Below are 13,430 nucleotides of genomic sequence, written 5' to 3'. Positions count from 1 at the left end.
TCATTTAATTTACTGTAATTCTGAATAATTTGATCATTGCATATTTTGACTATTATTACACTTTAAGGTGTTATTATTTCAGATCTTTATATGATGCATTTACTAATTTTTATGCATACAACTGATCACTGCTTCAAATAAGCTATTTCACCTTAAGAGACAGAAGAAAAGAGGTGTCTATATCAAACATAAGTAATTGTTGTTGGTGACTGGATATTAAAGTATTATTGATAAAATGTTATTTATACTGGACGTTTACAGTGGATATACATATTAAATGAATATCAGATCGTTATGGCTACTATACATAATAAATATATTCCTAATAGCAAAACTTTCCAGTTGTATTGGTAAACTAGTGCAGCACTCTGTAGTTTCTGTAAGAATATTTTGCAGTAGTGATCCTTATCACTATTGCAAAAGAGTTTGGCATTCTTTATATTTTTAACATGGTTATTTGATGTTTAGGAAAATTAAATATAACAATTATAACTGTTATATTTGTACATTGTTTTGATACTATTGAAACAGTGTATAATCTTTTGGCAGCTGTGCACTTTTAGAGCTGCATCCTAATTTCACTAATACGGTTCTACTGTACAAATATATAGATATTTTAGAGCTTGTGCTTAATAAAATTTCCTCTAAATAATTTGGATACCATTGTTTTTTCTTTTATTCAGAAACCTTTCAAGAACGAGATCCACGTCGTTTGGGAAAAGCCACATTTACACTAGATGAAGTAAGTATATTCAAAATAAAGATAAATGGGCTATGAATGAAATAAATTAATCACTTCTGCAAACAAAGTACTGCATGGGCCAATTGAATTGGTTTTATAAATCTGATTACTTAGAACCTTCTTTTTTAACCCTTTTGGTTTGGAATGTTCATTTTTGCAAATCAGCAAGGTCATCCAATATCTTCATAATATTTTATATGGTTTATCAGTATCTGTTTTGTTATCTTTGAGTTGATTTTTAGGAAAATGCCATCTTAAGTCTTTTTTGTTTGCTAACCTTCTTAACTTTGTCTTATTTTTCCTAATAGTATGGTATTTTGTGATGAGTTCAAGATACATTGTAATGGTTTGCAGTTAGTTTATATTTTGTGTTTAAATTTTATTACTTTATGAGTGATAGTAAAAGAACAAAAGTTTTGCTTGCTTTCATCATTTAGCATGCTACAAATATGGGCCTGCAGGAATTCAAGGTGGTTTACCTGTTTGTAGAAAGGAAAAAACCATGCACCTCCAGTTGAGACTAACTGAATTCTGAGTGAAAAAGCATTCAGAAAAATTTCTCTGGACTTAAGACAGACCATGAACAGAGACATTTCCAAATGGGGTGTGAAGTGACTGTGCCACTGTACTGACATGGAGAAGTTTGTGTTGGGGGGGAAACCTTCGTTGTCAAAGGGTTCAGTTTTCCAAAAAAATATATGCTAAAGCTGTTCAAGATAAGAATAAAGCATATCAACAACTGCCTTGCATAAAAATTTCCAGCTTCATTTTCAGCCTAACTAAAGTTAATAGCAATTGTTGTTGTTGTATGTTTTACGGCGCAACGGCAGCTAAAGGCCATTATGCACCAAACAATGGTAGGAGGTAACAGGCATTATTAAAAGTGAGATATGTGCATTATGTGAGATTTAAGCATTATATTCTGTCATAGCATTTTATCCTTTTTAGGAAAGTGAAAACTGCATAAATATCAGGTCTGTCATCTAATATTTGTTGCAAAGTAGGTGTGATTTGGGCTGCATGGTTTGATAAGAAGGTGGTTTGCCATACTCCATTATAGAGAGGGCAGTCAACAATGATGTGCTGGACTGTAATTTGAGCATGACAGTTCGGACAAGAAGGCGGATCTGAGGAAGAAAGAAGATAAAGGTGAGTAAGGTGTGTATGTCCTATTCATAATCTTGCAAGTGTGACTTCTTCCTTTTGGTTCGAGCGGAAACTAGATGGCCAAGACTGGAGTTTCGGTTTAATCCGAAGGAGTTTGTTGCCTTCTTGGTTTTGCCAGATGGTTTGCCAGTAATTCATACTTTGCTTTATTATAAGACTTTTATAGTCGGTGAAAGGAATTTTGATAGTCATCAGTTGGTTGCACAGTAGATTTGGCTGTGTGGTCAGCACTCTCATTGCCAGGTATGCCAACATGGCTAGCGACCCAACAAAATTTTACTACTTTCGTGTTCTTAGCTAGATGAGCCAGCAAGTTTTGAATATTACCAAGTAGGTAGTTATGATGTTTTCTTGGTTGCTGTAAAGTGAGAAGGGCACTGAGAGAGTCGGTAAAAATAATACTATGGGTAAACTGATGCAATTTCATTGTTTCTAGCACCATTTGTATGGCATGTAGTTCAGCAGTAAAGATACTGCATTCTAAAGGTAACTGATTAGAGATTATAGATGATGGAAGAACAACAGCAGCAGTACCGACATGGTGATCAGTTTTGGAGCCGTCTGTGTATATCCTGGTATAAGATTCATATTTCTCAAATAGAGATTTATGAAGCTGGTTTACATTCTGTGAAGAAAGAGTACTTTTCCCCCATTCTTGAAGGGAGCCGTGGCAAAAAGTCCATGGAGGAGTCGTGAAACTAGTGGTGGCTATTTTAGAAAGGTCAAGTGGCCAATTATAAAGTAGTGAGCAAAGATGTATACCAGCGGGTCGATTTATTGATGGATAAATGGCATACAAGTTCTCCCAATCTGGTGTAAATAGATGTTTCCACGATGGATGCAGGGGTTGGCTTTTTATTTTGACAGCATAATTTAGCAGTAAAATTTGTCTTCGTAGAGAGAGAGAGAGAGTGGGGGGATCGTGAGCTTCAGCGTACAGGCTCTGCACAAGAGAAGTGCGGTAGGCTCCAAGAGCAATGCGTAGGCCACTATGGTGAATAGGGTCCAAAGCCCTCAAAATGCTAGGTCTAGCAGAGTTGTAAACTGGTGATGCATAGTCTATGCTATTGTAAGACCTTGATCTTACAATAGCATGATATAAATGAAGGAGTGTATGACGGTCAGCACCCCATATTGTAGCTGATAATACTCTCAAAATGTTTAATTTCTTGAAACAGGTGGTTCTAAGTTGTTTAATATGGTCAAGAAAGGTCAATTTTTTATCTAAAGTTAACCCAAGGAATCGAATGATAGGCACAACAGGTATATCATGGTTCCCTAACTTTAGAAGTGGGTCAGGGTGGAGATTATGTCTTCTACAGAAATAAACTGCAACAGTTTTTTCAGGTGATATGCGAAACCCGTTATCTGTAGCCCACATTGTAATCTTATTAAGAGCTCCTTGCAGTTGTCTCTCAGTCATTCTCGTGTTCTGCGAGTGACAAGATATACTAAAATCATCTGCATATAAAGTAGTAAATACAGTGGCCGGAATGACCTTGGTAATTGAGTTGATTTTTATAATGAATGGAGTGGCACTTAAAACTGAACCCTGTGGAACACCTTCTTGGATGAATTTTCAGGAAAGAGTGGATTGAATGTGGACCTGAAAGGATCGCTGCTTCAAAAAGTTCTGTATAAATCTTGGCATATTACCCCTGAAGCCTGTTGTTGTTTGTTATTTGGTTTTTAGGAGCATTAGCAACTAAGGCCATATTGCTCCGGGGATATGCGGTGGTCATTCCATGACCTTTCCGCATCCTCCGTATTTGGTGGTCACAGCTCGAACCCCAGTCTAATCAAGAAGCGTGTGCTATGCACTGCCCACCTGGCTATGGAGGTGCCCCTGAAGCCTAATGCATATAGATCATGGAGAATTCTGTATCGCCAAGCTGTATCAAAAGCTTTCTCAATGTCTAAATAAACTGTAGTCAAATGTTCCTTCCTTAAGAAGGCATTGCAAATCTGGTTTTCCATATGTATCAAGAGGTCTAAAGTTGATCTACCTGTATGAAATCCACACTGCGATGAATTGATGAGGTTGTATTTGCTCAGCACCCAGGTGAGACGAGAGTTTACCATTTTTTCCATTATTTTTCCCATACAGCTGGTGAGGGCAATAGGTCAATAGTGACGTGGGTTGATTGGATCCTTGCCAGGTTTTAATAATGCTATGACATACGAGTGCCACCAGCTATCAGGGAAAGTATTTTCTGTGAAAACCCAGTTATATAGCTGGAGTAAGACATGAAGCGACTTTTCGCTCAGCTCCTTTAACATGACATGAATTCTGTCAGGTCCAGCAGCACTATGTTTTGAACTGTTAAGAGCAAGCCATAGTTCAATTATGATAAAGGGACAGTTATACATTTGATGGTGGTCTGTGTTAAAATTTAGGGTCTGCTTTTCAGCAATGGACTTTAATTTCTTAAAGTTTGGTGTGAGTATGAGGATACGGCAGAGGTTTGAGCAAAGGATTCTCCGAGAGTGTTAGCTATGTCTTGAGGTAGTGAAACATCATTCCCATTTACATTCAGTATTGATAGATGCAAAGGAGGATATTTATTATACATTTTTCTAATATTTTCCGGATGGTTTGTTTTGGTGGACTGCGTAATAGTTGAAGCAAAGCGTTTCCACGACTCTCTTTTACTTGCATGTTGAATGCATCTAGCATTGGCTCTGGCTTTCTTAAAGTGTACTAGATTAGCAGCAGTAGGGATTTTGCGAAATTTATTCCAGGCTTTATTTTTCTCTCGTTTGGCTTGATTGCATTCATTGTTCCATCAGGGTTTTGATCTTATTCTATGACTTGTGGACACTCTTGGTATTTCTGCTTCGGTGGCCAGCAATTTGATTTGATTTGTTACATAATCAACAGCATTATTTATTGACACATTTGAAACAGCTGTTTTTTGCAGGATGGCTAGTTGCCTATATTTTACCCAATCAGCTTTGACAAAGTTCCATTTGGCTGTCTGATTATGACAAGGTGGTGAATTTGATTCTGTGTGACAGACTATTGGATAATGGTCACTACCCAGTAGACTGTCATGAACAGACCAATCAAACAGCAGAAAAAGGACTGGTGAGCATATGGAGAGATCAATTGCTGAGCTTGACCCAGAAGGTAGATGAAAATAAGTGGGTAAACCAGTATTCAGTAGTGTCAGATTAAATTTATCTAAAAGCTTTTCTAGTATTTTTCCTCGTTTATTGTGTATTCTATCACCCCATAGAGGATTATGTGCGTTAAAATCTCGCATGATGCAAAAGGGAAGAGGGAGCTGAGATACAACAGTTTCAAGATCAGTGTAAGAAATGTCTTGGTTAGGGGAAAGATATAAGGAGACAATGGTAAAAGAAAAACGAAAGGAAATTCAAGCAGCTACTGCTTCTAGATTTGTTTGTAACATTAATGGTCGGGAAGGGATATTGGAGCTAACTACAAGTGCAACCCCTCCATGAGCCGAATTGCTTACATGAGAAACTCTATCTTTTCTGTAAATAACATGATGTTTAAGTGAGGTAGTAACAGAAGCTGTTAAGTTAGTTTCTTGGAGGCAAAAGGTAACTGGGTTATACTGGAGAAGGAGATCCTGAATGTCATCAAGGTTGGTGTGATACCCTCTACAATTCCATTGAAGAAAACTGGGCATTATTTGGGTGAAGTGTGGTCCTGAGTTTCTGTTGGCTTATGCTGACCAGATTTTCTTTTCGGGAAGCACAGTCTTCCTGTTTCCATCTCTTCTTCTGGGAAGAGATCGAGAACAGGTTCTTTTTCTATCGAATCAGTTTTAGTAGTACAGTCAGTCCTTGTATAACACGTGTTTACACTACATGAATTCGATCATACACGATTCATAAATAGGGGAACGATATCTTATATAACATGAACCGAATTCGCTTATGCACGATTCGCTTTGTGTTTACAAGAAATGGCAGTCGGATGTGGAATAACCCCAACTGAACGCAACACGATAGGAATGAAGAGAATATTCTGAAAATGTATTTATGTTTTTTATATCAGTGAAGGGGAAACACATTTCACCATAATAATGTAAAATTCCAGCTATCGGTATTATCGCAAATGCAATTAGATCGAGTTTACTACCAGTTTATAACAGATTCCACTAGCAAGAACGCAACTGGAAATTGTTTTTATTGTTTTATGGTAGTAACCCAGAAATGTGCTTTAGTAAAATGTGAGCTAGTGTGTCTCTACCTTTACGGTGTTGTTTATTCAGTTGCTACACACACGCAGCTTTGTTTATGTGTATCAAGCGTGCCTCCTTGTTTTGTAATTGTGCTTTATTCCCTAAAAATGAGTAAAATACTTAAAAGGTGTGAAAAGGAAGCGTCCTGGTGAAGACACTACAGATTCAGATAGAAAAAGAAAAGCAATATCGATAAACAGAGGCGGACTGGGTCAAAAATTCTTAACCAGGAAAATTTGTAGTGGCCTCATACTAGCGTTTATGGCCAAAATCACACCGGCCTCCAACCCACCATGGTTTCCCTGGTAAGGATTATGGCCAGTCCACCTCTGTCGATAAAGAAAAAAATATGAAATTATGAAACACTTTGAGCGAAATGAAAGACCATGATATTGCACGTGCTACAGGCCTAAATGAGGCAACGCCGAGAATTATAAAGAATGCAAAGAAAATAAAAACTTTCATAGCAGGAACAACTCAAAGTGTAATTAAAATCCATTAGATTAAGACACAAAGAATTGGAAGAGATGGATTGGCTGTCATCTGTTTGGATATAAAATCAAACAAAAAACAAGTTTTCTTACGGTAGAAGCAAAAGCATTAGCAATATTTTATTCTGTAATAGTCGTAATAAAATACGTAAGTATTTTATTACGATTATTTATTGTGTTTGGTAATGTTTTGGTTACAAATGTGTGTTCAATCTTGGGTGGTCAGCACCTAACCCTATTTTTCCCATAGGGCCTGTTGTTTTTATTGCACGATTTTGCATTGCACGAGGGTTTCGAGGAATACAACTATCATGCTATACGAGGACTGACTGTATCACCACTTTTTGAGTACATTGGGTTATTGGTAGTATGCGGAACAGTGATTGGTGTGTTAACAGCCTTGTTTGATTTATGTGGTTTACCAGAAAGGGGCACAGCTTCCAAAATTGACTGAGCCCAATCTGACATCGATCTGTCTGGGGGAAATGTTACCTCAGTTTGAGTACCAGTCGTTATTGTTCTTTGCTTGTTCTTTGGCTTTTGGACTACTTAGCGAAGCTGGGTGAAGTGTTAAATTGAGCCTACAGATTTTTTAGCTTCTTGGTATGAGATTTTTTTTCGGCTTTAACCCATTGAATGTTTTTTTCCTGTTTCCATCGGGGGCAATCTCTGGAGTAGGTAGTATGTGGGCCATTACAATTTGAGCATTTGTGCTGCTCTGCTTTGTAGTCAGAGTGATTGTGCTCATGTGAACTGCAATTAGCACAAGTGGCTGAACTTCTACACACGTTTCGGGAATGCCCAAATTTTTGGCATTTAAAACAGCGTGTTGGGTTAGGAATGTACAATTTTATCTGATAATTGAAATAGCTGCTTTGATGGATGCTGGAGGTTTGGGGCTATCAAATGTTAGTATTATATTCCGAGTTGGAACTAGAGCATTGTCTTGTTTTGTGTATATGTGCTTTACATGCACAATTCCCTGGTCTTGCAATTCATTTTTCAACTCTTCTTCTGAGAGATTTATGAGATCCCACTCAGCTATCACACCCCTGGAGGTGTTTAGAGTAGCATGAGGGGAGACAGTAATCGATAATCCTCCAAAGGATGTTAGTTTTTGGAGCCGTTGTGATTGTCGTTCGTCTGAGAACAAGTCGCCCAATCTCAGATGCTTAGTTGTTTTCGGAGATCCTATTAGATTTTCTAGGTATTTCTGAATTTTAAAAGGCAAGAGACTATAGAGACTGTTCTTGAGTCAAATGCAATACAAGGTGCATTGGATGCCTTCTTTGTACACTGTCAGTTTTTTGATGTTTAGCACTGCATGAGTTAGTCTTCTATCTCATGAGTAGCCATATTAGGATCCCTATGTCCTGTAGGAGAGATCATTTTGCTCCTTTTAGCCCCGGAAAGATAGCTTTTCTTTCCAGGTTACCGGCCCCTCCACGGGGAGGCAGGAGCAGTGGCACAAGGGTAACCAAGCGGCTGAGTTAGTTTGGTTAGTAAGATTAACAAGAAACAGAAAGGTGAATTTCCTTCCTGGAACTCTGCCTACTTTTTGTAGTGAAAAAGTTTTGCAATACAAATAAATAAAGAAAATTGTATTTAAAACCTAAAGAAAACTATTTGCTTTGCACACACAATATATAGATCGCTTGGTTACACTAATAATTGCTTGGCACCAGGGGCCAATAGCAATTGTAAACAAGTTTTTAATAAACTTTGGTCCATTGTTGATTTCTGTATTTATTAATGATATTGACGATGGTATATCAGGCTTAATGTCCAATTTTGCAGACGATATGAAGGTTGGCAGGGTTGTTAACAGTACGCTATTGACAGTGCACTGCTGCAGCAGGATCTAGAAAAGTTGAGCAGATGGGCTGAAAGGTGGCAACTGAAGTTTAACATTGATAAATATAAAGTACTGCATATGGGAAGCAGTAACCCCAGAGTAACATATCAACTGTGTGGTACTACACTCAGGGTGGTAGAGAATGAAAAGGACCCAGGGGTAATTGTGCAGGCAGATATGAAGTGTTCTGAGCAGTGCAGACAGTCTGCAAGAGTAGCTCATGGTGTCTTGTCAATGATATACAGGAATTTTTCTAGCAGGGATAAGGAGGTGATTATCCCCTTGTATAAGGCAATGGTCAGGCCATACCTTGAGTACTGTATACAGGTGTGGAGGCCTTATTTTAAGAAGGATGTAGAGCTGTTGGAATGAGTACAGAGAAGGGCAACAAGATTAGTGAATGGAACAAAGGGTTGCTCTTACGAAGAAAGGCTTAAATTTTGCAAATTACAGTGGCTGGAGACTAGGCACCTGCGAGGTGATCTGATTGAGGTGTATAAAGCCTTGAATGGTTTGAGCATGCTCAGTGCTGATGGGATTCTTCCTCTTGCTCAGAATAATCGTCTGAGAGGGCATAAATTCAAATTGAGGAAAGACAGTTTTAGGATAGATGTGCGGAAGTTTGCCTAGCCAGCGGGTGTTTGATTGCTGGAACAAACTTTCATCTGTCATTGTAGAAGTTGATAGCTTAAATAGATTTGAGGCAGAATTAGACAAACATTTGGAGTGAGTGGATGGGTGAAATGAGAAGGATTTTTTTTGGCTGATGCTATATAAGTTTGCTTTCTTGCATCATGTGCCTTGACAATGCTAAACTCAATTTTGAAAAGCCCAAAAGTAAGACGCTTGCTTCTTGTCTAAAATGTAGTAAAAAAACCTTGGATGCAATGTCCATTCATCCAATACTTCCACTCCTGTTACATCCAATGTTCTACTTAATTTTCATTTAAAGATAAAGAAAACTAGTGTAGCAGAACTTATTTACATAAATGATTCTTTTAAAATAATTTTGAGTGATTCATTAACATGAAATTTTGATAAAATGAAATGATTAATGTCCCCCTGAAAAGTTTGTTGTAATAGGATTTTAATATATTTGCATGACAAAGTGAGTAGCAGCTGTGTCATTCATATATAAACACATTCCTGTATAAAATTTTCATTAATACAGCTTATATAGAAACACTTTAGGGGATTAAGCCTCAGGCTGCGAGAGAATTAGACAACATACAGGTTAGTGCAAATGCATCATATTATACGCAGCAAACCCTGAATTAGCAAAAACTGCATCATTTTAGTTAAATCTTGTATTGTGAATACCTTCACAATGAGTTGCCATGATATTACACTACTTCGAATAAGTAACACTTCACCAAAGGAGAAGACTATTGTTACTTATTCTCAGCAGATACCACCGTTTCAGGGCTATTTGGCCCTTCTTTAGTGAGTAGATAGGTACCCTGGTGATGCAATGATGACAAAACAGTTGTGAAGCAGAACTCCACAATATGAGAGATACCTGATGGTGTATAAAGTGAATTTAGACTGAAACACTTTAAGGGATTAAGCCTCAGGCTGTGAGATAATTAGACAACATAAGTTAGTGCAAACGCATCATATTAGTATGCAGCAAACTCTGAATTAGCAAAAACAGCATCGCTTTAGTTAAATCTCATATTATGGAGTTATACTTAACAACTGTTTTGTCATCATTGCATCACCAGGGTATCTACCTACCCACCCACTGAAGAAAGGCCAAATACCCCGAAAAGTGCCGTCTGGGTGGTGGTATCTGCTGAGAATAAGTAACAATAGTCTTCTCCTTTGGTGAAGTGTTACTTATTCGAAGTAATGCAATATCATGGCAACTAGTTGTGAAGGTATTCACAATATGAGATTTAACTAAAATGATGCCGTTTTTGCTAATTCAGAGTTTGGTACGTACTAATATGATGCCTTTGCACTAACTTGTACGTTGTATAGCTTATATATTAAGACAGGTTTTTTATATGTATGGTAACTATAATGTTGAAAGTTTCCCTACCAGTACATTGCATAATACCATCATCTACATATATTTGGAAAAGATTCAAAGATGCAAAACATTGTGGCTTTGGTGAAGTAATTGCATAAAATGTTCACTTTTGCCCTTCCAAAATATATCGTTTACATTATGGTATATTTTCAAAGGTAAAAAAAAAAAAGTGTTTTATATTTTTATTGTACTGTATATTTACTATACTTTACCCCCTCTCCCTCTTTCTCTCTCTCTCTCTCTTTAAATAAAGGCTAAACTGTACAGTATATATAAAATCATTTGCAGAATATCGAATATGTTCAAATCCAGAAAGGATGTATCTGGCAACGTTTTTTACAAACGTATCAGTTTTTTTCCCTGTCTTAGTGACAGGGGAGATAAAGACTTCAATGAACTCTATCTCCACTGTTCATCAGAAAATTCAATATCCTCAAAGAAATTAGCAGCAAGGTTTTTGAACTCCACCTCAGAGGTGTTTTTTTCTGCTAAATTTTACATTATATCTGATCTTATCCTAATGAATAACTTGACTAACATTAATTCTTCACCAAACAATTGTGGAAGAGGCAATAAAGAAATCTAAAAAACAGTCAAACATGAGAAATCTATGCAGCCAAGCCAAGGGATGCAATAGAAAATTTTTTTTTGTTTTGTGGAATTTATAATAAAAGTAATTTACTAAGTAGGGTTAGCTGTTACCATAGCTGTGTTAAAATTTTATGACAATACCTGTTTTTATAAAGAACAAAAAAATAGCTAAATAACTAAAAAGGTTTGACTAGGGTTAATTCTAACTTCATTTCGTACATAGAGGGTTAATCAAGCAAGAATAAATGCTATAATATGGAAAAGGATTAATTACAGCTTTGACTTATGAAATGTTTATTTAACTATATGAATGCAGCTAATTAAAATAAACACTGACTAGTGAATTGTGAGCCTGCTGATATTTAAGGATGTGCTATACGATAAGCTTCACTGTTGAAAAAGGAGGCGGACGCCTCTGAAAGCTTCGGTATTTTAGTGTGTTTTTTTATCGGTGTTTTATTGCTTTTATCCTGTGTTTTATCTTCATTGTTTATTGTATTTTAAAAATTTTATATTTTATTGTACAGACAGTTACCTTTTTATCAGTTTTATCCGGTGTAATTATATTATTCATTCTATTTATTTCATTTTATTTGTATCATTATTATCTTAATACAACACAATGCTAATTTATTTAATAATAGTTGGTGTAGGATTGTACAGTTATTGTGAATATTCCCAACCCCAGAGGCCTATTTGAAGAAAAAAAGAAAAAAACACTGACTAAGATAACGCAGCATGAAAAAAAGTAGCCTTGTTTATCACGTCAGTAGACATTTGACTGAGTTCCACAAAATGGAACACTACATCGATCACAATAGTGATTATACTAGTCGCAAAGCTCTGTTAATAAATTCAATTAATGAAAAGATGTTTTACATAGTACGTTAAAAAAAAGACTGATTAGTTCTAACTAAATTAAAAATACTAGTATAAAAGTTCAAGTGTTTTATATTAAAAATATTTACTCTTTTCAGTGGGTGGAGAAAACAATGTACAGCTAAATGGTTAATCTCCAAAAGACAACAACAAGCATTCATCTTCCAGTGCAAGAAACAAATAATAGCAAGTGTGGAAATACAAAATCTAATTGTTGTGTTTTAAATATTTTACATTGTAATACAATGTGCTTCCTGTATTACACTTACAAGACCAAAGTTCTTCCATTCTCCATTATTACCATTTCTTCCTCAATATGCCTTGTTAATCAAATGTGCATAATTTTTTAACAGACCGATGTAGTTAGCTGTTGTCAATCTATATAAACAAATGTGTCCTCCAGTTCCTGTTGGCATTTTGAACCCATTTTAAAAACAGAATATTGTGTGTACTTTACTCCATAAATTCTGGTTGTTAATGTTTCATTTTTCTAAAGCTATTGTCAGTGTAAATGTCTAGATTTCATTTTATCATAATCTCAGTTTTTTGTGCATATTTCACATTATTCTATATATTTTGTATAATTAAGCTTATATCAGTTCATGTGTTATGCACAGTCTCAGTATCTTAATTCTTTAAATCTCTTTTAATTCACTTTGAAGCACAATTCCTGAGAAATTTATGCTTAATACAAAATAATTTCTGTATTCCATGATAAATATGCAATGCATATTATGATTAGTTATTTAATAATGAATAATATCTATTGTATATTTATCACATTAAATAATACTGTTTACTCTGAAAAAACACTGTTAAAGCATTAAGTCTATATTATTTTTATATCATATTCTATCAATTTCCTGAATTCTATGAATCCAGTGTCTATCTGTATACTATAGTTCTATGTGTATATTTGTATAGTGTTCATTTAAATGTCTGTATACCATTGTATATACAGACATATAGTAGTATGGTATATGTCTGCACAGTAACTTCCTTTTGGATCTAACCTGCAATTATTTTAAAACAGTTCCTACAAGAATTTTAATAGAAAATTAATATCTAATGATCAATATTTAAGTCTGGATAAAAGCATTACCTTTTGATGGTTAGTTCAATAAATGAAGGGATAGAAAATTTTACTCGTTTTGTGATATTTATACCTATTCTCTAGTTTGTACATTCGCAGTTTTGAAAATGGAGAATATGTCTAGTTTTGTAGTTTATCCTTAATTGTAACATAGTTAATAAATGAAAGCCTAAAATATCGTAAAATCCTTTGATGTCTCTGATAAAAACATATTCTTATAATGCATGAGTCAAAGTGGATTACTTCCATTAGAGCCAGTGTTAGAAGCACTAAATCTGAATAGTTCCTTGGAAAATAAGCATCTTATTAGCACTAAGAGATGTCTTTAAATGATGGTGATCAGGGTACTGCCCACCCTTA

General features: G+C 35.7%; 1 protein-coding gene across 6 annotated transcripts in view; it reads left to right on the top strand.

The window, feature by feature from the left end:
* The window catches only part of CalpA (calpain A), a 698,286-nt gene extending 685,623 nt beyond the window's left edge, over positions 1–12,663 (top strand). For all 6 annotated transcript variants that reach the window (XM_090376655.1, XM_090376654.1, XM_090376656.1 and 3 more), the window contains 2 exons: positions 684–742; positions 12,076–12,663. In XM_090376655.1, the coding sequence (XP_090232781.1) occupies positions 684–742; positions 12,076–12,102 (86 nt within the window). In that variant the 3' untranslated portion in view covers positions 12,103–12,663. The remainder of the gene's footprint in view (positions 1–683; positions 743–12,075) is intronic.
* Positions 12,664–13,430: the final 767 nt, after the last annotated feature.

This window comes from Mastigoproctus giganteus, chromosome 6, assembly GCF_048544385.1.
Source record: "Mastigoproctus giganteus isolate SK-2022 chromosome 6, ASM4854438v1, whole genome shotgun sequence".
In the NCBI taxonomy this organism is placed as follows: domain Eukaryota; kingdom Metazoa; phylum Arthropoda; class Arachnida; order Uropygi; family Thelyphonidae; genus Mastigoproctus; species Mastigoproctus giganteus.
The sequence above is the reverse complement of the archived record's forward strand: the minus strand, read 5'-3'. Positions and strand labels throughout refer to the sequence as shown.